General features: G+C 38.1%; 2 protein-coding genes across 5 annotated transcripts in view; both read left to right on the top strand.

Moving 5' to 3' along the window:
* The window catches only part of RNF170 (ring finger protein 170), a 43,674-nt gene extending 19,995 nt beyond the window's left edge, over nt 1-23,679 (top strand). The window contains exons 6-9 of one of the 4 annotated variants that reach the window (XM_079778476.1): nt 2,948-3,058; nt 12,533-12,644; nt 21,130-21,307; nt 22,147-23,672. In XM_079778476.1, coding sequence (XP_079634602.1) covers nt 2,948-3,058; nt 12,533-12,644; nt 21,130-21,307; nt 22,147 — 402 coding nt within the window. In that variant the 3' untranslated portion in view covers nt 22,148-23,672. Of the gene's footprint in view, nt 1-2,947; nt 3,059-8,522; nt 12,065-12,532; nt 12,645-14,253; nt 14,464-21,129 lie in introns of those variants that run through there. The other 3 variants (XM_079778475.1, XM_079778477.1, XM_079778478.1) reach the window with 3 other exon arrangements.
* THAP1 (THAP domain containing 1) lies at nt 14,566-21,250 on the top strand. Its single transcript, XM_079778479.1, has 3 exons — nt 14,566-14,703; nt 18,623-18,818; nt 19,378-21,250. The coding sequence occupies exons 1-3, from the start codon at nt 14,633-14,635 to the stop codon at nt 19,744-19,746; spliced, it is 636 nt and encodes a 211-aa protein (XP_079634605.1). The 5' UTR covers nt 14,566-14,632; the 3' UTR covers nt 19,747-21,250.
* Nucleotides 23,680-24,465: the final 786 nt, after the last annotated feature.

The following is a 24,465-nucleotide window of genomic DNA, read 5'->3' as shown; positions in this document are numbered from 1 at the left end:
CTAGGAAGTCTTCTAGTATGTAAAATAAAGTCCTAAAAAGGATAGTTTCCAAGTAAAGATGTCAAATTAGGTGCATATATTTACTTTTGCTCCCTCTTATAACCCCACTAAAACAACAGTAAAGGATATATTTTTTAATATTTATTTATTTATTTATTTATTTATTTGTTTGTTTGTTTATTTTTAGAGAGAGTGTAAAGGAGAGGGAGAGAGATAGAAACATCAGCCGGGTGCCTCCTGCATGCCCCCACCAGGGATCACGCCTGCAACCCAGGTATGTGCCCTGACCGGGAATTGAACCAGCACCTCTTAATTCATAGGTTCACGCTAAACCACTGAGCCACACCAGTCAGGTGTAAAGGATATTATATAAAGACACAAACCCACAGAGACCAAAAAATAAAACAAATTATATGAGAGGTGATGATTTATCAAAAATTCTTTGTAAAATATAACAGACATACAAAAAACACACTAAACAAAGAAGTACAGCTCATTGAATTATCACAAAGCAACTCTTGCGTCATCATCACTCAGGTGAAGAAACAGGAATTGGCCAACAGCCCCAGAAGGCTCCTCAGGACACCTCCCAAATCGTCACCCCTTCTTCCTCTCCTATAGGCAACTTCTGTTTCACTTTTATGATAAGCATTTCCTTGATTTTCCTGGTTTTATTATCTTAGCATACATCTCTAAGATTATTTAGTTTAGCCTGATTTTTGGAATTTAAGTAAAACCATATGGTATACATGTTACCCCCCGCCACCCCCCCCCCCCACACACACACGGATATACAGGGGTGGGCAAAAGTAGATTTACAGTTGTTTGTATGGAAAATAGTACAATAATTTAAAAATAATAATACAAGGATAAACTCATTGTCTCACATACTCATAACTGTAAACCTTTTGCCCACTCCCATATACCTTTCAGCCTTTGTTCTAACTGTCTACTTCCTTCCATCACTGCCTTCATCTTCGGTGTAGGGGGAGGTTCAGGGCTTTCTCTTCTTTCCTTCTTCCTTCTACATTCCCAAATTCTGTCTCTTTCACATTTGACTCTTTATCATATGATCAGGTGGAAAATATTTTGTTTTTTTTTTATACTGCCCCTCTGCATGATTTTATATGTGACACAGAGCAGTCAACACTGACACTTATTTGCCACTCTCACCTTTCATCATCTTTAACTATCTGCCAGCCACACTGAGACCAGGGTATATATAAATTATCAGGTGGTATCCTTTGGCCCACCCATAAATTGGCTATAGGCTAGAAAGATGGAGATAAAGTTGTTTCAATATAATAGCTTTTGGTTTTCTAACTATAGAGTAATTCATCCTGGAGGCAAGACAGGTGGCAGATACTTGCTTCACTTCCTGTTCCACTGGAACTAATAATGCATAGGCTGATACCTCTGGCTAGAACACCCTCACCACTTCCCTCCGTGAACACATACACTAACACATCCATGGTCCTACCTGTGTTTCAAGGGCTAGCTCCGTGTTCGGCAAACTGCGGCTCGCGAGCCACATGCGGCTCTTTGGCCCCTTGAGTGTGGCTCTTCCACAAAATATCACGGCCTGGGCGAGTCTATTTTGAAGAAATGGCGTTAGAAGAAGTTTAAGTTTAAAAAATTTGGCTCTCAAAAGAAATTTCAATCGTTGTACTGTCGATATTTGGCTCTGTTGACTAATGAGTTTGCCGGCCACTGGGCTAGCTTAAGTTTCAGGATTTCTGGACACTGCAGGGAGAAGTTCTTACTTTCCTGAACACCATTATAACACCTACCACAGTGCCTTAGAATAGGCTGTTGAACAGGTCTGCCTCCCCTTCTATGTTGGGGATTGTGATCACCAATGGGCAAGGCCATGTCTTCATTTTTTTTTGGTATATCAAGCACTTAGCACAATGCCCACAATGAAGTGCTCAATTAATATTTATTTAAAGAATGCATTTAACAAATTCGTGAAGAGCTAACATACGTGCTCTTCCTACTACGGACTGCTGTTAGTCACTCCTTTGTGTAGCTGTTGGAGAGTATCTGAATACTGGGAAGCCCTTGTATTACAGCTGAACAGAGGAAGGACAGAAACAACAGCTAGCCCTGGCCAGTGTGGCTCAGTTGGAGCATCATCCCGTACCCTGAAAGGTTGTGGGTTCAATTCCCAGTCGGGGCACATACCCAGGTTGCAGTTCGGTCCCTGGTTGGGGCACATATGGGAGGCAACTGGTTGATTTTTTTTTTTCTTTCTCTCCCTTCCTCTCTTTGAAGAATAATAAACAACCAACCACAGCTAGATGATTCAAACCTAAATCTGTCATTGTACAGCAACCATCTCTATCAGGGTTTTCAAGTCTATCATCTTCAGATTACCCAAAAGTGTCCTGGGATATTTGTGTATCCTCACCTCTACCATGAAGGAAAATGGGTTAAATGTACTATGTTATATAACAGTATCAAGAAGGAACTGTTTTTATTATAGCAGGGCTAGGTGTTTGAGAACATCCTTGCACTAAGTTAATCCTTTGTTATGGTTGGTAATATTCAAAGATATTTCAAATACCAGTGAGGATAAGGAATCATTATTTTAATCCCCTGTTTTTCTCTCTCCAAGTGATATATATTTTTTACGTCACTTTGCTCCTGAATGTTTTCTCATCATTCTTACATCTTCAACTGTAGAGAACTACTGACTTTTTTCCTAGTCTGGACTGGAAAATATTACAACCAATATTTGGATAAGGTGCCCATTTTATTTTATAAATGTTCAAATTACATTTTGCACTGGATTTTGTTGTAGGCAGTAATCTTACTTTCCTCCCTTGTGTTGCCTTTTTTAAAGGAAATGAGTGAAATATAAATTCAAAAGTTTTTCTCATTTTACTGAATAACACAAAACTAATGCTGCAGAAAGGTATAACTTTTTTTTCCTGTAATATTATAGGTAACTTTATTGCTACCAGTATTTGGTGAAAATGACCAGTCTCAGGATGTTGTATCATTGCTTCAAGATATTAGTGATTATAACCGGAGATTCTCAGGGCAGCCCAGATCTGTAAGTAACATTATAGCAGGTACAAAGTTAGAGGGAACAAATTGAAAGTATAATGATACTTCTCTTTTGTAAAGTGAGATTTACCAACAAATATTCTTTGACTATGAAAAACCTCATTGTTTACGTGTGTTGGGTAAAGTTTTTGCTTTCATCAGTGTTGTCATTCACTGAGTTACAGCTTTCCCAAGAACTACAGTGTTTCTATCTTTAAAAAAAAAAGGGGGGGGGGCATTGTAAAAGTCTTTTATGAAAGAGATACCTGCAAAAAAGCAATAGGAAAAATTGGAGGGAGATGTAAAATTATCAACTCCTATATGATTCTAAAATAGGGTTTGTTTTATGAGAAAATTACAACTGAGAACTGCTGGAAAGAGTTTTACACTTGTGTTTTACTCAAGTTATTTACCCTAGCCCCTGTTTGAAATGTTCCTTTAAGTAACCCTGTATGTTATCTTAGCTATTCAAAAACATTCTACTTTTAAATAACATTAATTCTAAAGTTGACCCCTCCCCTTAAGAAAGGCATTCGATAGATTAAAAATTGTCACGTCTTATTGTCTCATTCCAGTTTTCTCAAAATCTAACAGAAATCTAGAAGTGTATGTATGACTGAATATGTATTTCAAAAACCAGAATATACTAAGTACAAATTCAATACATATATGGAAAGCACAGACCTCTCCTCCGAGCTCTAGACTTTGTATATCAACTGCTTAGCTTATATCTCCACTTGGATGTTCCATAGGCCTCTCAAACTTAACATGTATAATATTGAACTAATTCCCTCCCTAACTCAGTTAACTCTCTTCTCAGTCTTACTCAGCTCCCCTTCCCCTCAATCCCCTCATCTGATCTCTAAATAAGTCATACCATTTCTTGTCTTTTGGGGGGGCTCCTGTCATTTTTACTTTATAAAAATGTCATGTTTGTGGCCATTTTATTAGTCAAAGTCACCATCATCTCTTGCTTAGGACAGTTACCGTGGCCTCTTCACTTTGACTTGTTTCTCTGTGTAGCAGCCCAAGTAATGTTTTGAAAACATAAGTAAGGCCATGATGCTTTTGTGTTTTAAAAGTTTCAATTTTTTTGCCTGGCTGGTGTGACTCAGTGGTTGAGCATTGGCCCATCAACCAAAAGGCCACGGTTTGATTCCTGGTCAGGGCACATGCCCAGGTTTTGGACTCAATCTCCAGTAGGCAGTGTGTAGGAGACAGCCCATCAATTTTTCTCTCTCATCGATGTTTCTCTCTATCCTTCTCCCTTCCTCTTTCTAAAATCAATATGTTTTTTAAAACCTTGCAGTTTTTTGTAATAATGTTCCACCTCCTTACTGTGCTTCCAAGGCTCTGCATGACTTGGTTCCTCCTTCCCTCCCTAACCACTCGTGTCACTCTGCCCATCCCTCACCAGACTTCAGCTAACTGGCCTCCTTTCAGCTCAGAATAGCTCCAAGTCCCTCCACATTAAAGCCTTTACATGTGCCATTTCCTGTTTGGAATGATTGTCCCTCTGCTCTTCTCATGGATGACTTCTCATCCTTTAGGTAGTTGTTAAATAGGCCGAGGCTTTCCATGACAACTAAGGTATTCTCCATTATTGCCCTCTGTACATTCCCTTCATAGCATGTCACAAAGGGCACTCAAGACTTGTTCATTGTCTTTCTCTCTGTAGACTAAAAGCATCATGAGAGCAATGACTGGGTTTATTTACTCAGTACTATATTCTTACTGTGAAATTCAGTGTCTGGGATACAGTAGGCCCTTAATGTTTATTGAGAAATTTAATGAATTATCCTTAAATTAAGAATTAATACTACTACTCCCAGCCAAGAATATAAGCTATTGCTCTGGCCGGGTGGCTCAGTTAGTTGGAGCATCATCCTATATATCAAAAGGCTGCGGGTTTAATCCCTGGTCAGGGGCGCGTACAGGAGGCAGCTGATCGATGTTTCTCTCTCACATTGATGTTCCTCTGTCTCTCTCTCTCTCCCTTCTATAAAATCAATAAAACATATCCTTGGGTGAGGATTAAACAAAAAAGAACATGAGCTATTAAAATGCTTTAGTAATAAACAACTAGTGCTCTTGTGCTCCCTTGCTCATATTCCTTATTCTGTACCGTCATGTCTATTTAAAGGTATATAGTTTCATCTGTTGTGGATTATAATGGGTAAATCTTTTAGATGTTGAAGCAACAAGAAAAACAATCCAATCATTCTTGTCCTCCTTAGTTACTTTGGAGCCTCTTCTACTAATTTTTAAAATATATTTTTATTGATTTCAGAGAGGAAGGAAGAGAGAGAGAGAAACATCAATGATGAGAGAGAATCATTGATCACCTGCCTCCTGCACGCCCCACAGTGGGGGTCGAGCCCGCAATCTGGGCATGTACCCTGACTGGAAATCTAAGACTTTCTGGTTCATAGGTTGACACTCAACCACTGAGCCATGCCGGCTGGCCCTCTTCTGCTATTTTCCATCTAGCATTTTTTTTTTAACATATACTCCAGTGACACCTGTAGGATGATTCTTTGAAAAATCAATGTTTCAAATTCAAGAACTACCACTGGACTTTAAAAAAATCATTTTAAGATACTCATTCATATTTTTAAGTGTGAAACATGCCATTGCTCAGTTCTTATTTTTTTGTGTCAGGTATGTATTTAATGAGTAAGAAAGCTTGGTATGTGATATTACAATATAATAAAGACATTTAGGCCTAACCGGTTTGGCTCATTTACCTCTTACTTTGATATTACCTCATTCAAATTTGGAGTAAGATTGTGATTAATATACAAACATTTCTTAGTAACTCATTTTATATTTCTTGTCTAATTAGATTTTGTATAAACAATGCCATATGAGCAGTGAAAAATAGCTGTGATAACACACAGAAAAGTATTCGTTAGAATATTTAAAGTAATTTACTACAGATCTTGTAAAAACTAAATAGCTGTTTTACTTTAAATATTGGTTTCTTCCATAGAGAGTAGAATAGAAAATTAACATAGGAAGTGATTCTAAAAAGACCATTTTTGTTCTTTTGTGACCAGTTTTCCAAAAGGATTTACAAGATTTTCTTTATCTGGTTTTTTTTGAAACTGTTTTTTCTACCTTGGCAAGTGTTGCTAAGGGGTTAGAGTGTCAGCCTGCACACCAAAAGGTAATGGGTTCAATTCCCAGTCAGGGGCACGTACCTGGGTTGCAGGTTCAATCCCTGACCCCACTGGGGTGTGTTGCAGGAGGCAACCAATAGATGTGTGATGTTTCTCTCTCTCTCTCCCCCTCCCAACCTCCTTCCCACTCTCTAAAAATCAATGGAAAAATATTCTGGGATAAGGATTAACATAGAATAAAATAAGACTATTTTCTCATCACTTACTCAATTATTCCTATTTTTGTCTCTATCTCCCTCTCAATTTATTTGACATTTGTTAAACAAAATATATACAATAGAGTTGGATTTATGATATTTATACAAATTGTTAAAAATAGCAGCTGAACTGTGGGCAGTGGAATGACGACAGGAAGTGATTTGCTTCCTATGGTCAGTTTCTCTTGCATCTACCAACCCCTGAATTATAAGATAATAAAAGAAGTTGAAGAGTCATGATAGGTCATTAATACACAGGACCTTACTGGTAGATCATATAGTCAACTAATAACTATACAAAACAACTGAGAAGTTTGGAGTCAGAGAATAAACTGACTTGCTAAAGGTCATACAAATACAGGGTGGGGTAAAAGTAGGTTTACAATGACAAGAATTATATTTTGTGCACTCACAACTGTAAACCTACTTTTGCCCCACCCTGTAGATTTGGGACTATCTTTTAATAGCTTTATTTAGATGTAATTTACACGCCATAAGTGAACCTGTTTTAAAGTATATAATTCAATGATTTACAGTATATTTAGGGTAGATATAATCTAATTACCACTATGATATAATTTTAGAGTATTTCATTCTCTGAAAAGCTTTAATATTCCCTTCCCATTATACTCATCCCTTCCCCTCTCCCAGTCCTTGGAAACCACTAATCTATTTTCTGTCTCTATAGATTTTCTATTTTGGGTATCTCATCATTTTATTTGAATGAGATCATACAATATATGGCCATTTGTCTCTGGCTTATTTCACTTGGCATGTTTTCAAGGTGCATCCATATTGTAACGTATCTCAGTACTTCATTGCTTTTTGTTGTATTTTTTTGTTTTTATTTTTCAATTACAGTTGACATACAATATTATATTAATTTCATGTATACAACATAGTGATTATACATTTATATAATTTACAAAGGAATCACCCCAGTCGGTCTAGTACTCATCTGCCACCATATACTTATTAGAATATTATTGACTATATTCTCTATGTTAGTACTTCATTGCCTTTTATGGCCGAATAACATATCACATTTTGTTTATCCATTCATGAGTTGATGGGCATTTGAATTGTTGCCATTTTTTGTCTGTTATGTTAACTTGTGTACCAGTTTTTGGGTAGATGTGTTTTCATTTTTCATGAGTCTATGCCTCGTTGTGCAGTTGCTGGATATTATAACTGTTTAACATTTCAAGGAACTGCCAAACTGTCTCCTAAGGGGCTCTACATTCCCACCAACAGTGTATGAGGGTTCCAGTTTTTCCACATCTTAAAGTTTATGTCATTTGTTAAATTTCAGCTGTGAAAATTTTGCTCATTTATGTAAAAACCCTAGTTTCAGATGTGTGTTTCTGTACATATTTAGAAACTTAATCATTTTCAGAAAGGTAGAGCTTGGTATTCCAGAAATCTTTGTAGCAATTAGTGATTCACTTAATCTCAAGCTAAGCAGAATAAACATCCTAAGAAGGGATCACTTTCATTGCTATTCTTAGACTGTCAAAGCCATTAACTTTGTGTGTCTTTAATGGGTAGTATATATTGTTTGGCAATTTATGAAGGTCATTTATATACAGTATCTCTTTTAGTTCTTGAAAGTCCTCCTGGTACATAAATACTCAATTAGTTGATGACCTATCTCTAGTAGGTTAAACAAGTTTCCCCAAGGTCATCTGGCTAATAACTGATTGACTTTGAATTCAAACCCAGATCTGTCTCACTTTAAAGCTGAGACTTGACCTCAAGCCTCAGACTCTAATCCGATACAGTCAGTTCTTCATTTAGTTTTCTAATTCAAATTAGAGATAACTTGAGTTTTACCTTATTATGTCCTATATTTTAAGTTTGTTGACATTTTAGTTGCTTTTCAATTATCTGCAAGACCTATTTTATAGGAACCTAGCAATCAAAGAACTATTTTTAAATAAAATGATAACTAGAAGATATGATGTTCAATCAGTATGTGAAACTCAATAGTTCATGTTAACTGAGTTTGTCTGCACATTGTAGGAAAATTATATTATTTGTAAGCCTGACACATTAGATGCCAAATCATAATATTTGTTCTTCCTCCTACCAGATTATGGAAAGAATTATGGATCTACCCACTTTACTGAGACATGCATTCAGGGAAATGTTTTCAGTCGGGGGCCTTTTCTGGATGTTCCGTATCAGGATAATACTTTGTTTAATGGGAGCTTTTTTCTATCTTATATCACCTCTAGATTTTGTACCGGAAGCCTTGTTTGGAATTTTAGGCTTTTTAGATGATTTCTTTGTCATCTTTTTGTTGCTTATCTACATCTCTATTATGTATCGAGAAGTGATAACACAGAGACTAAACAGGTGAAAAAAGAGTTTTCTAAAATATGAGCTAATGCATAAAATCAAACAAAAGGACTGACCCATGGCAGTATAAAGCATTTGAATAGTATCTTACAAACTTAAAACCACTGTATGACAAACATTTGATTATCATTTGGCAAATACCTAGCAATATATGACTGGAATTTTTACATGTTGCAGGTTCTAATATTAGGGTTAGAATTATAATAATTTACAGCTGTATCTTGATTGTGTTGTCTATTAAGTCTCTGGAAAAAAACATGGAATTATATAAAAAGGGATGCTTTTTTATATCTTTTTCTTTCCTCCAAAATTACTCAGATTAATTGGATGTATAGTAAGATATTGTTAAATGTATACTTTATCCAATTTTTCCTTCTCAGTGAATACCTATATGATAATATATTGCAATGAGATGCATCTAAATATTTTTATTATAATAAAATATTGCACAATATTGGGCAAAAGTCAGTGTTTCTTTTAGTACTAAGTTTTATGCATTTGGAGTTCTGCTTTTCCATTCTAAGTCTTTGTTATCAGCTGAAAGTGAACGAAAACTTGAACTTTATAATCAGGTTTCACATTCTGGTTTCCAGAATACTAGAAGAATTAACAAGATATAAGACATTTATCTCTAGTCAGCACACTTAGTTCTCAGTTATGGCATTTACACAAGAGTTTGGTCCTTTTATAGGAACAGGGTATCAAAGGAACTTATAAAGGGAATGTTGGTGTGTTTTTTTTTTTTCAGGAACCTGGGTGGTACTGTAAACACACAGTAGTTTGATGCATTTTTTTAAAAAATATATTTTATTGATTTTTTACAGAGAGGAAGGGAGAGAGATAGAGAGTTAGAAACATTGATGAGAGAGAAACATCGATCAGCTGCCTCCTGCACACCCCCTACTGGGTATGTGCCCGCAACCAAGGTATATGCCCTTGACCGGAATCGAACCTGGGACCTTTCAGTCCGCAGGCTGACGCTCTATCCACTGAGCCAAACCGGTTTCGGCAGTTTGATGCATTTTTGAGGAAAGTGGTTCTTCATGGCTTGAGCATTAAAGACCTTAGGAGGGTAGACCTTAAATCTGACAAATTACTGGGGGCTACAGTAACAGAATGGACAAATTTGATTTTCTCTTGACAGAAAACTTGCAATACTGACCCTAGATGGCAGCAGATAGCCCAGATTCATTGAGTCTTAGGAAGAATGAGCAAATGTCAGAGGTGGTTCAATAGGAAAGTTATCTTGGTTTATTTAATGGCTACAGCATAAGTATCAAACGCTCTCTTCTGCAGTTTTCTGTTTGAGGAGAACCAAAACCACAAGTATTATGAAATCTTAGCTCCCTCAGCTGGCACTGCTCATTAGCAAACTGGACAGCAGAGTGGTGTTGATGCCCAGGGGTGTTAGCTCTATCACCTGCAGTCACCGATAGTCATACTGTAACATTCAGGTATTAATGAGCCTCACCATGTTTAGATAGGCCAAAAAATTCTGTCACAGTCTCCCAAATTAATCTAATTAGCCATTAACTAATAAGATTCTGAATAAAATATCAATAATAGTGTTTTCTAATTTGGGCCTAGGACAAAACTATTGCTTGTCAGAGGGAAAAATAATAATAATGCTTAAATATAGCACATTATAATTTAAGCAATTTCTCATATATTTTTTCATTTTATCCTTAAGACAGCATATGAATAAGGCAGGGCATTGACTTCCTTTTTATAGATGAAATCCCTATTACAGATGACAGGTTTTTCGTCTGAAGCCATGCACAAATAAGTGACTGAACTGGTATTAGACTCATAGGACTCCTGCATGGGTTCAGATAAATGTGAAGGTTATTACCAAGGGGTGAAGCTGGAGAGAAACTGGGGTCATCGGGAGTCATTTGGAACACACTGGAGTAGGATAGCTTAGAACAGGGGTCCTCAAACTTTTTAAACAAGGGGCCAGTTCACTGTCCCTCAGACCGTTGGAGGGCCGGACTGTAGTTTAAAAAAAACTATGAACAAATTCCTATGCACACTGCACATATCTTATTTTGAAGTAAAAAAACAAAACGGCAAAAATACCCGCGTGTGGCCCGCGGGCCGTAGTTTGAGGACGCCTGGCTTAGAACTTCAGACTGCTTATTATGTCATCTGTATTGATCACTGATAATGAATGTAGGTGCTATCTGAGAAAAATATTTAAAGCAAGTAGAGTCAATCAGTGTTTTAAACATAGTAATACTTCTATAATTCAGAGTGAGATCATATAAATCAAAGCAACAATTTGAATTTTTGTAAACAATATTGTAACTTTCACAAAAATATGGCCCTACCCCAGGAGCAGGTAACTTGGGTAGGTCTATGGAAACAAGACTGAGGAAACAACTGTCTTCGCTGCCCACGAGCACAGTGGTTTCAGCTCCCAGCTCCCAGCATGTGAAAGCAACAGGGGAAGAAAGGACTGTGTTAGTCCCTGTGGCTGTGCAGATACCTACCTCACAGAGTTGTAACAGAGGATTGACGGTTTGGTTCAAACCCGGTGATTTCAGAATTTGTCAAACACTTATTCTTTTGAATAAAAACAATACATCTAAAATTTAAAAGTAGCTGGTATTTTCCTGTTTGATAGTTTGCTTTAAAATTCAGAACTCCTGAAATAGCATTCAATATAATGTTCGCAATGACTTTCTTTTTCATTCGTGGACATCCAATACCTCATCACATTTCTAATTAATTTTCCTTAGATGTTTTTAAATTTAAAAAGTAGAAGTGTTTTTGTTTTTTGAGGAAAATTGCTTAATCTGGGTAATCTATATTAATTCTGGACAAGAAGGGTGCAACTGAAATTAGAGATTAGGCTTGTATCCTGATTCCCCACCCCTTTTTTTGAGTGTATATTTGATAACTGAAATGATCTTTTCTGAGTCTGTGCCCTTATGTTTGCAAAACACTCGTTCCATTCCCTTCTCCATGAAACCCTAAATGTACTCCAGGCTCTTCTGTTTTGCTAAATAGCAACCCATAAACCTGGGACTGGGTCAGAATAGGAAAGGGCACTCAAGGTTTGAAGGCCCTAAGACTTGTCTCCCAGGACCAAGCTAGTAGGCTTTAAGGGCTGCTGATAATCACAGAGATAAAGACAATCATTGAGCTTCTGTTGTTCTGTCAGAACCTGACCATTTTCATGACATCAATATTTGTTTTAAACATTGAGTCCTTGACTGTAAGCAAATTTGAGATGTTATCAGTCACTGTCATCTTCATCCATCCATACCCTCTGACTGGTCCCATATCCCAGATTGGTACATGAGAGGAGTAAACACTGTCAGAAAACACAGAGCATGTTTGGATATTTTCCTTTATTCTTTATCGGACTAGTGGTATTTAGCTGTAGGCTTTTTGAGGGAAATGTAATATGGGATGTAGGAGAGGGCTAAGGGCTAAAGATGTTTTAAACTCACTGGTATCTAATAGATTTTAATTTGTTTAAAAACACAAAAATTTTAAAAAACTATCTAAAGATACACTACTCAGATCAAAACATTCACCCCTCTAGTCTTAGGGAAAACCTATAATTTATATATACATGAAAATTAATCACTAATCCTAGAATATTAGAGATGTAAGGGTCCTTACAAATTGGCTAGTGTTTGTATTTTCTGTGAAAATCAGATGAAAGCTATGGGCAGTTCCCCAGAAAAATGCATGTATACACATGTATGTATACTTTTTATTCCTTTTCAGGGGATTCAAGACCTGAACATTGTGGATTCCAAATTAAGAATTCTTCATTTAGTCCTACAGCCTTACTCCATAGATGAAGATAAGGAGGCCCAGAGAGAGGATGAATGCAAAGGTATTTTCTAAAATACAAATGGTTTATAGGAAAAAAGCATAGTTGGATAGAAATTAAAATCTAAACTGTTAGATATCAGTGAGTTTAAAAACATCTTTAGCCCTCTCCTATGTCAAAACAAGTGGCTTATTTTTCTTCAGTTTATAAAACAAGATAAAAGTTTATCCTAGAATAACTGCAACAAAACTTACTCTTTAAATGTCAGTGTTTAAATTTTTTTCCTTAAAAAGTATCCTATATAATAAAAGGGTAATATGTAAATAGACGGAACGGCAGAACAACTGAACAACCAAGCAAAGCGTAATATGCTAATGATATGCTAAGGATGCTTAACTGCTCGCTATGACATGCACTGACCACCAGGGAGCTGACGCTCTGACTGGTAGGTTAGCTTGCTGCTGCGGTCTGGCCAATCAGGACTGAGTGAGATGAGCCTGACATGCCCTGGAGCCCTCTAGCAGTCCCTCCCTGGCCCGATCGTGCAACAGTGGGGTCCCTCAGCCTGGCCTGCGCCCTCTTGCAATCCGGGACCCCCTCGGGGGATGTCGGGAGAGCCAGTTTCAGCCTGATCTTGCAGGACGCTCCCCTTGGGAGGGCGTCAGATGCAGGGCTCATGGCTGACAAGTGCTGCTGTGGCAGCGCTAGCCTCTCCCGATTGATTGATCAATTGGGACTGATTGGGCGTGAGCCCAAGCACAGTGGGGCCGGGATGAGCGGGAGCAGCAGGTAGGAGCTGCAGGTGGCCTTGGACTGTGGGGTTCTGCCTGATCCCTGCAGGCCACCCAGAGGGACCCCACCCATGCACGAATTTGTGCACCGGGCCTCTAGTTATAATAAGTGAATTAAGCTCTGAAAAACATCAAACTTCTAACTACCCTTCTTCAGTTTATCCCTATTATCTTTCCCTTGAATGGTCGTATAAGACATATATTCACTTTTTAAATATTTATTGAAGGGGCCAAATGAGCATATAAACATATCATTCTCTTAAAAAAGGGCAGTTTTGCATATCTTATATGGCCCTTGTTTGCTTAAAAGCTATTTTATTAAAGTAGAACATCAGACATTTTATAAATCAATCAAGGTCACCGATTACCATAAAGTGAGCACAGTTTAACCATCACTTCAGTCAGTAGGCACATTACCTTCATCCCATAAGCCCCCCTTCATTGCCTCTCTCCCCAAAAGTAACCTCTTCTGACTTCCGTTTTGCCTACTTTATTACTCTACAAAAAAATAGAATCACATAGTATATATTTGACTTTTGTAAGAACCTTCCATAGTGTATGGGCCACAGCTTCTTTATTTTGGTTGCTATATGATATTCCATTGTATGACGGTATCACAGTTGATACATTCAACTATTAATGGGAATTTGGGTTTCTACAAATCATCAGTGGCCGCCCTTTCGAGGAAATCGGCGCCATAACCCAACGACCTCAGCTTTACCCTGCCCTCCTCTAAACCAGCAGACCCAGTACAGTTCTCCACGCTAACCCGCCCCTGATAAATTAACCCGAGAAAAGCGGGGGCGGCGGAGCCTGACCCTACAGTTAGGCTCAGCTCCCCTCCCGCCTCTCGCAAGCACTTCCTTTCTCCCTTCCGGAAGGCCGAAGGCCCGCCCACTTCCGCAACGCTGAGCCCGACGCACCACGCGCCGGGCCTCCACCAATGGCCTGCTTCGCAGGGAGCGTTACTTCTGACCTCAAAGCTAATCCGAGAGAGCAGGACGAACTCCTCGCGAGAGCTGAGGTTGAAGCTGCCTCCGCCATCTTGGAGATGGGAGACGGGGGATGGTTGTGGTCCTTCTGCTAATGCAAACAACAAAACGGGCACATCAGGCACCCCGGACGGAGGCTGTCGTCGCTGTAACGGTGGGCCAAAGCTACAGAAGAAGCGGGAGTGTCAAAAGCCGAGAGCAGCGACATCGGTAACAGCTTCACCTGCCTGCTGGAGCGGCAGAAGTGAAGCGACTGAGGACTAGCAGGATGGTGCAGTCCTGTTCCGCCTACGGCTGCAAGAACCGGTATCACAAGGATAAGCCTGTTTCTTTTCACAAGTAAGTGCCCCTCCGCCGCAGCTCGGGCTGGGGGCGCGCGGCCGGTTAGGCTCGGGGGCGGAGCCAGGCGCGTGTCCGCGCGAGACCCAGCGAGAGGGGCGTAGGCAGGGGCGGGGCGGGGCGCGGCCGTGCGCTCCTCGGGGTGTGCGCCGCCCGCCGGTGTCGGTGCCCGCGCCCCCGTGGTTGCGGGCTGCGCGTTCTCGGCGCGCGCCGCCGCCCCATCGGCGACCGTTTCTCGCGCTTCGATTCCGGCCCCGGCGCGAGGCTCGCTCGCCCCCTGGAGTCGGAGTATTCGGGCCCCGCTGGTCGTGAGGCCGAGAGGAAGTGCCACGACTCACCACCAGCTCTCAGAGAAGCCGGGTGGAAATAAATTACTCTTTGGAAGTAAATTTTAAAAAAGGGACCTTTAAAAAAAAAGTCACTCTTTTTGTGTGGATGGGAGGCCAGCATCATTAACCCTTTGCACTCGCTTGCTTTTTTCTCGATTCCTTTATTCTACTCGGGATTTAATTTTTTAAATACTCCAGATTTTACAAAGCGCGGCAGTAGAATAAAAAAATGGAGTTTCTTTTCATACAAACTTATTTATTTGGATTTTTTATATTTCAAGTTATTGATACATTCAAAGAGTAATTTGCACTCGACATCCGAGTGCGAAAGGTTAAGGATTGGTTTTTGGCCAGGATTTCAGGGAGGATGGACATGTTCCAATTTCTAGGAACAACCTCGAAGGGCCTCTAAGTTTTACTGCTTCGATGAGTAGTTTGTTTCCAGTGCACCGCTGTGATAACACGGACAGGAACCACACGGACCGTGATGCGTCGCCACAGGGAAGGTCCATGGGAGCTGTTTGGGGTGCCCAGAGGAAGCCCGGGGAGAAGAACCTGCCCCACGCCTTTCAGGGCTGTTGTATCCAAAAGGTGCTGCAGTCAGAGTCGTGGAAGAAACATGTTCTCTTGAAAATAAAACCGCAAAGTGGACATGACTTAATGATAATGAAATATCTGCAGAGGGTGACACGATGGCATTTTATTTGAGCCAGATTCAGTACCGTATTTTCAAATTTTATTGCATTCACATTAAAACATTTTTTTGCAAAAATTCCTGACTATAAAGGTTGATAGCTAAGCAATTAAAACCGGTGGTAAGCCGAAACCGGTTTGGCTCAGTGGATAGAGCGTCGGCCTGCGGACTGAAGGGTCCCAGGTTCGATTCCGGTCAAGGGCATGTACCTTGGTTGCGGGCACATCCCCAGTGGGGGGGTGTGCAAGAGGCAGCTGATCGATGCTTCTAGCTCTCTATCCCTCTCCATTCCTCTCTGTAAAAAATCAATAAAATATGTTTAAAAAAAGACACAAAAAACAGGTGGTAAGTTATGTAATTTTTTTTCATAGCTAAATGATTACACAAGCAAAATGTTAAATATTCTTTCAGGTTTTTTTGGGGGGGGGGCGGTCATTTATGTTCAACAGCAGATGTGGATGCATTTTTATATTTTTTATCTGGTAGGAGAGGGACCATACATAGAAAGATCTTGAGTGTTGATGTTTCCCTCTTCTGAGAAGGGAATAGAACACTAACACTTATAGGATTCAGTTCAGTGTATCCTAATTATCCCTTACTGGGATTTCCAAAAGCTGATGAATTGACAACCTCTCCAGTGTAGGAATCCGTCAGGAGACGGTGATTAGTACATTTGTTCAGCTCTCTACTTCCCCATTCTAATGGTATGGCAGAAGGAACCTGAAAATATGGAAAACCCTTCATGGGCACTGGGAGCTGGTTAAGGATGATGTTCACACATCAGAGATACTGAGTTTCTGCTGGCTGTTAAACAGGTCATTGAATCGAAAGGAGTAACCTACATCTCATCCTTTTTCTAAAAGAACAGTTTTTTGGGACAGATGGGAAAGATCTTGACCGAACCTCACAAACAACCTGAGCACTTGGTGTTGAAGTTTACCCGTGATTGCTACCGTGTTTGTACTTCTAGAAGCCATTTCTAGCAGGGGTCTTCTGGGAATGCTGCTTTCCCCAGTTTCCACGTGGTGGCGGTGGGAAGAGCTGTGTTGGACAAAGGGACTGTCATAAGGGTCCGTTAGATCTTCATGACAATAGCGGAATGAGGCTCTAGCATACCTTACATGGAAGAGAAACTGGAAAAATAAAATCACAATAAATTTAAACTCTTACTACGTCCCTTTATCTGGGCTTAATTGACATATTTCAGTAGGTTAAGAGGTTAATCAAAATAATCTTTTATTTTTTTAAAAATATATTTTATTGATTTTTTACAGAGAGGAAGAGAGAGGGATAGAGAGTTAGAAACATCGATGAGAGAGAAACATTGATCAGCTGCCTCTTGCACACCCCCTACTGGGGATGCGCCCGCAACCAAGGTACATGCCCTTGACCGGAATCGAACCTGGGACCCTTGAGTCCAAAGGTCGACGCTCTATCCACTGAGCGAAACCAGTTTCGGCTATTTCTTTATTATAGTGATTTAATATAATTTGATTCATTCATATTTGTCAGACTTTTTCTAAGAACTAGATCTTTTTCTCAGTCTTGTAGATATAAACATGCAATTTTGCTTTACAGTGAACAGAAAATCACTGGTAAAAAAATAATAAAAATTCATCCTATAGTATGTATTTTACTTGAAATTGGCAGTGTCTTCAATATAAAAAGTCAAACAATAATAAATGAGAGATTAGAGAGCTACATGATTTACCCTTGTGTATTTAGATGTGTATGGAATACCTGTATCTGTTAGTGAAAGTTATTTACTGTAACGGAGCTGGGGACAGATACTACACATTTGGGCCCTCCACCCCAAACCTTTCTTCAGCTACCCTTCCCACTGCATACATCCATCAACATGACTAACTTTTTAAAAAATATATATTTTTATTGATTTCAGAGATGAAAGGAGAGGGAAGAGAGAGAGAGAAACATCAGTGATTAGAGAGAATCATTGATCGACTGCCTCCTGCACACCCCCTACTGGGGATCGAGCCTGCAACCCGGGCATGTGGCCCTGACTGGAATCGAACCCGGGACCTTCAATCCGCAGGCTGATGCTCTATCCACTGAGCCAAACCAGCTAGGGCCCTAACTTTTTAAAAAAATAATATATTTTTATTGATTTCAGAGAGGAAGGGAGAGGGGAGAGAGAAACATCAATGATGAGAATCATTGAACGTCTGGCTCCTGCACGCCCCCTACTGGGGACCAAGCCCACAACCCCGGGCATGTGCCCTTGACCCTTCAGTCTGTAGGCCGATGCTATATCCACTGAGCCAAGCCAGCTAGGCATGGCTGACTTTTAATCCATATATTTTTACATTCTGTAAATCTTTAATTGGCCTGTCTTATTACTAATATTTGACATTCTTAGAACTATTGTGTGATCAGTAAGATTTCTATAAGAAATACTGCTTTTTAAAAAAATACCATGTTGGGAGGGGTGACTTATATCCCACATTAGTGAGTGGTCACTTTATCGTATATTTAAAACAAGTACATTTTTAATGAACTGAGGTGAATAAAGGCACAACTAATAACAAACAAAAAAAGCAGAACTAGTGTTTTAATGAAATACTCCTTAGTGTGTTAGCAATGTAAGATGTTTCTTTCCTAAGCAGAAAGTTTGGATGTGCCTTTTAACCCTTTGCACTCGCTTTTTTCTCGATTCCTTTATTCTACTCGGGATTTAATTTTTTAAATACCCCAGATTTTGCAAAGCGCGGCAGTAGAATAAAAAACCGGAGTTTTTTTCATACAAACTTATTTATTTGGATTTTTTTATATTTCAAATTATTGATACATTCAATAACCGTCACACTCGACATCCGAGTGCAAAAGGTTAAAAAAATAAAAAATAAAGTCAGAGAACTGAATTATATCATTTTCTTAGGTTTCCTCTTACTCGACCCAATCTTTGTAAAGAATGGGAGGCAGCTATCAGAAGAAAAAACTTTAAACCCACCAAGTATAGCAGTATTTGTTCGGAACACTTTACTCCAGATTGCTTTAAGAGGGAGTGCAACAACAAGTTACTGAAAGAGAATGCTGTACCCACAATATTTCTTTGTACTGAACCACGTGACAAGGTAATGTGTGTTTTAAAATACTGGCTCCCCCCCCCCCCCCCCCATTTTAAAAATTAATGTATTTATTGTGGAAAATTCAGAGTAGTCTTAAGAAAATAAATGTTACCTGGAACCTATTCCTTATAAATAACCACTGTTAACAGTAATATACTTTAAAAAAATACAAAATATAGTTTATCAAAGTTAAATATCCTCACACTAAGAAACTCAATTAAGCTTTGTAATTTATTTTAAGATTACTCTGTACCCCTACTTTGTATAGTGATCAGTTTTTTTTTTTAATCAATGACAGTTCAGTTTCAAAGTATTTTCCCCCTCAGTTTTAAATACTCAGTAATTCATTACATTTGATTAGTCATTCTGTCTCATTCTTGCATCTCATTTCTACTTCAGGTAGAAAAATATAATTAAAACAAAGTATTTCCTCATTTTGGAATTATTTTTTTTACCGGACTTCATTAAAAAAAAAAGTTTAATATTCTTAAATTCCACAGATAAATTCTTTTAAACTGTTGTTTCTAGTTATTAAATTCAAACATACTTTGCATTATTGTTTTAGAAGGAAGATCTGGAGCCACAAGAACAGCCTTCCCCACCTCCTTTAAAACCTCCCATTTCCCAGGTTGATGCTGCCATTGGATTACTAATGCCTCCTCTTCAGACCCCTGATAATCTCTCAGTTTTCTGTGATCACAACTATACTGTGGAGGATACAATGCACCAGAGAAAAAGGATTCAAGAGCTAGAACTGCAAGTCGAAAAACTCAGAAAGAAGCTCAAGACTGCACAGCAACGATGCAGAAGACAAGAACGACAGCTTGAAAAATTAAAGGAGGCCATGCACTTCCAGAAGGAGAAAGACGTACCAGAGAGAGGTTTTGTGTTTCTCCCAGAAAATTACTTTGAAATAGTTGAAGTACCGGTATAGGAAAAATGAAATTTGTATTGGTTTTTAATGGGGCAATACCACATACCCTCTTCTAGCCTATAAAGGAGTTTCATTTGAAAAAATAGCACTTGATTACTTGTATAAAAACAATTCAGAATATTTTTTTAAATAAATTAGATATATACTATAAAGTTGTTAATTCTTTGGTTTGTAATTTCGGGGTTTATACGTTTTAACAAATATTTTGAAAGTTATAAACTAACCTCAGAGCTCCAATATAAGTTGGTTTCAAGACTGAGGGTTTTTGTTATTTAATTTGAGCATTTATAGAAATAATGTAAAAATAAAAAGGAAAGAGAATGAGAACAGTACAGTAAGGATGTTTTAAGTTGAAAATTTTAAATTATTGAGAGAACTTAGTTATATTTTAAATCGGAAGTATGGGTTAGATCATGGGACATAACTTCTCAGAATATAGTGGAACCTCGTTTCTCGAACTTAATTCTTTCCAGAAGGCTGTTCGAGAAGTGATTTGTTTGAAAACAGAATCATTTTTTCCCATTAGAATTAATGTAAATTGAATTAATTCATCCCAGACCCCCAAATGATTCCCTGTTTCAACCTTTCTTATATACAGTACATGGCTAATGTACTGCTTAATTTATAAATAAACACGTCTCTTCTTAAATTTATGGAACCATCCCTATTAGCCTTAAAGGAATTTTTCATACATCACTGCCTCCAGAATGCTATCACCAGCTAACTTCTTTTCCTTTATCCAATCAACAACAGTTTTTCTACTTATTCAATTGCCTGTGATTGCTGTTTTGTGAGCACTTTCACACTCTTAGCTACATTAGCACTCTTAATGGCATCTTTATGTATTAAAATTGTGCTAACTGCCTGCAACAAAAGCATTCTCTCCTTTGCTTGTTGCCTTTGAGAAGCTTTTTGTTATGCTGATACCTCAGCATGAAAGAGTTGTTGGTCAAAAACTGAAGTTTTGGTTTTCTGTGAATGACTTGGTCGAGAACCAAATTGTTCCAGAGATGGGAGATGGTTGAGAAACGAGGTTTGACTGTATATAATCTTATTCACACATTCTTATTTGTAAAGATAGAAGTTTCATTTATCTTAATCATTTGTCAAAGATAAATTGACAAGCCAATGCATTAAAAAAAAGATAGGATATCTTAAAATCAGAAAATGAAGAGTGGATTTTTTTTAAAGGTGGGCCCCTCTTTTTTGCCCCATTGTCTAGCATTATAATATTAAAAGTGTATCTCCAGTGAAAGAAACACTCTTTAACAAACAGGAAGCCTTGTTATCAATGAAGTAATAAAAATGGTTCTGATCCATGTCAGTAGAGTTTGATTTGTACCATAATGTAATTTTTTTAAAATATGTTTTTATTGATTTCAGAGAGAGGAAGAGAGAGGGATAGAGAGATAGAAACATCGATGAGAGAGAATCAGTTGGCTGCCTCCTGCACGCTTCAAGCTCACAACCCTGGCATGTGCCCTGACGGGGAATCGAACCATGACCTGGGTTCATGGGTCAATGCTCAACCACTGTACCACACTGGCCGGGCCATAATATGGTAGGTAATCTTGAACTTGACTAATTGATTTTGGTCAAGGCTTCACATAAAAAATGATTTCTTCACTTTTACCACAAATTAGAAATTATATCTCACTTAAATGATTTGCATTCAAAAGCAACTTAATATGTAGTGTTTATTTTCCTGAATGTTGAGATTTAAACACTGAGGTTTCTGTTCAAACTGTGAATTGTATTCTGACTGTGATAAATTTTGCATATATTTGAAATGAAATATGTTCTGAGTAAAGAAATACTGCCATAGCATGTACCTACTTAGATTTAAAGTAACAGTTTCAACTATAATTATTTTAAATTTCAAAGTACACTGAGATAGTTGAAGAGTAAGAGACGTTTTAAGGCAGTATTAAAGATTATGTTCAAAGTGTTTTTGTAGACCTATTTTTCAGTGTAATTCACTGCAAGGCTGCCAATGGATAGTACTTTGATTCATGGAGATTTGATTTTTGATGAATCAGTATTTCAAAAACAGAACATTTTGATTCGAAGATTACTTGAAGCTATTTAGTCTGATAATATTTAGAACTAATTCTAATGAATCACAACATTTTCCAGTTGTAAAGTCTCCATTTCATCTCTAGCAATTCTTGGAGGATATGTGGATAAATATTTTGTTTTTATATAAATTGTTGTTTACATAAAAGAAAATCTGTGTGTGTGTGTGTGCGTGTGTACATGTGGGCATATGTGTGCGTACATGCGGGCATGTGTGTGTGTCCAGAATCAAGAATCCAACATTGAATTGTAAAAGTGATGATAATAATTACTAAGCATCTTAGCATTATGATTTAACCTGAAGCTATTTTCTTTTCATGACAGACATAAATCCATGCTTGGAGAGAACTGAGCAAGAAACATGTATACCAACTGTTTGCATATAAATAATATGTCATAGTTTAACATAGGGATTTTGAGGTACAGGTGCTTATTTCTGAATTTGAGATGTAACATTTGTTGAATGTTTCAAAAATTCATTTTGTCTATTATTTATAACATTGCCAAGAAAAGGATAACATTTAGGCTAAAATAGGTCCTGTTCAAACATAGTGAAACTCATTCTAAAACAGGGACAAGATCTCAATCTGAAACAAAGTGGGAGAGGACTTGTGAACTGCAGCATATTCTGAAAGGTAACATTTATTTTAACATATAGCAACGCACTCAAATATCCACCTGTGTGTGACATAATCTAGCTATAATTAATGGTGAGAAGAAATAATTGTTTCTTAATAGAACTGCTAGGAAAACTATAGAATTTTAGAATTAGAAGGGACTTAGAAATCATGGAACACTAGCCCAACCTCTAAACCCTGAAGAAATTTCCTTGTAAAATATTGCTGACAGTGGTCATCTGTTCTTTCTTTACCGTTTACATTTAATCAATTCTGCTTAGATTCTTTAAATTGGATTTTGGGATTAGGTTAGAATTAGTTGCCACTATTTATACTTGTTTATAATACAAATATAAACTTCACTTTGAACTGCTGCATAGTTTGAACGGTCAAATTCTAAATTACAGAAGTTTTGAAAATTTGTAAAATAATTTAAATGTTTACTAATTGTTGTACCTGTTATGTGTGCTAAAAATATTTCTGCCATTGAAGTAAAAAACAGTGGTGTCTAAAATTACTAGCACAACTTTTTACTTGGAAATCCAAGTACATGCAATTATTTTCCTTTATAATTTGTGTAATCCCTTTATTAGCAGTATAATAATAATGGTGAAGGCAAATAAAAGTTTCACTTGAATGGACTTTTTTAGGTTAAATTAATATTCTCCGATCATTTGAGTTATCAAAAAAATTGTACACACATACACAATACCCTACACTTGTGGCTTTTATAAAACCACGAGTAAGTGACATAAAGTAATGTATTTAAAAGTCCTCATGATCTGTAAAAGAAAACTTAATTTGTGTTCCAGAATTTTAAAAAGATTAGGGCGCCTAATTAGGGCGCCAGCCTTGAGTAGCATTTAAAGGAGAAAAAGTGAACAGATGGGCTTGCTTGGTTATTACTCTCTAATATTGCGGAGTGCATTGGATGACAGTGAGTGAAGAGCATTGCTCTTGTCTGATGGTAACTGTGTTTCTGGGCATTATGGCTTAGTACAGTTGTGTATTAAAATACAATCCTTGATGTGAAAGAAAAATAAAGAGCAAACTGATTTGTAGACAAACGAAAATAGCAGTTATAATTAATCTTTAAAAATCTGTTGAGAATTTTTATTCTTTTCTAAATTCATAGTATTTTGGGTTTTGAGATTATAAAAGTTTTATTTTTAATATCCTAAGGGATATGAATAAACTTTCATTGTTTTAAACTATTTTTGGTGAGACAAACTACAATATTAATAAATAGACCTGACTTCTGGAATGGCTACATGAGGACCTGTGACCGGCTCCCCTCCATAACTGCTGTAACATGTGAAAAAAAATTTTTTTTAAATAACCATTTAAAGTCCATGTGGTCCTAAGGGCATACAAGAAATGAAACATTCAAGAAAACCCAAATCTCTGTAAGAACTTTTAAGTTTGTGGCATTTATGCCACAACCTATTCTCTTCCTACACTTCCCTCTCCCCTCCCCAACCACACACATAGCTCAGTGCTACCATAACTCCACTCTGAGTGGGTATAGCCAAGAAGACAATGCTCCCTCTTCCCTATCAAAGATATGGTATCTTCAAGGGAGGCGCAGGCTGCCAGTATTCCTCAGGCCCCTCTAGCTTTGTGTTGCAAAGGCTAAACTCCAAGTATATGCAGCCAAGAGGTCAGGACTCCCTTTTCTCAACCAGTTCCCACTCATAGGATGGAGGCTCTACCCCAGGTACAGCTGGCCAAGAATACTGGGACCCTGAGTACCTCTTGCTGGCTTGCTTATAGGGTAAAGTTTCTGTACCAGAAGTGCCAACCCAAGAAGACTAGTGGCTTCCATAATTATTGAGCTCTACTCATAAAGTTGGCCTATCAATCCGAGAGAAGCAGGCCATGGTTCCCACTCCCAGCTCCAGAAGAGTGACTCAAATTTTTTCCCAGGGTAGAGGCAGCCTAGAAGAATCAAGAGCTCTCAAGCTCTTCCCAAACGAACTGATTTGGAAGAGTGTAGGAAAGTTCAAGACAGGGTGCTCTCAAAAAC

Source organism: Cnephaeus nilssonii (assembly GCF_951640355.1).
Source record: "Cnephaeus nilssonii genome assembly, chromosome: 8".
NCBI classification, from domain to species: domain Eukaryota; kingdom Metazoa; phylum Chordata; class Mammalia; order Chiroptera; family Vespertilionidae; genus Cnephaeus; species Cnephaeus nilssonii.
Note: the sequence above shows the minus strand (reverse complement) of the source record. Positions and strands in the feature narration are given on the sequence as shown.

Excerpts from the sequence above, each read along its gene's own strand:
- THAP1 (XM_079778479.1), top strand. The coding sequence starts at position 14,633 with ATGGTGCAGTCCTGTTCCGCCTACGGCTGCAAGAACCGGTATCACAAG. Across the intron at positions 14,704-18,622 it reads AAGCCTGTTTCTTTTCACAA|GTTTCCTCTTACTCGACCCA; the intron begins GTAAGTGCCCCT and ends TCATTTTCTTAG. Across the intron at positions 18,819-19,377 it reads GTACTGAACCACGTGACAAG|AAGGAAGATCTGGAGCCACA; the intron begins GTAATGTGTGTT and ends TTATTGTTTTAG.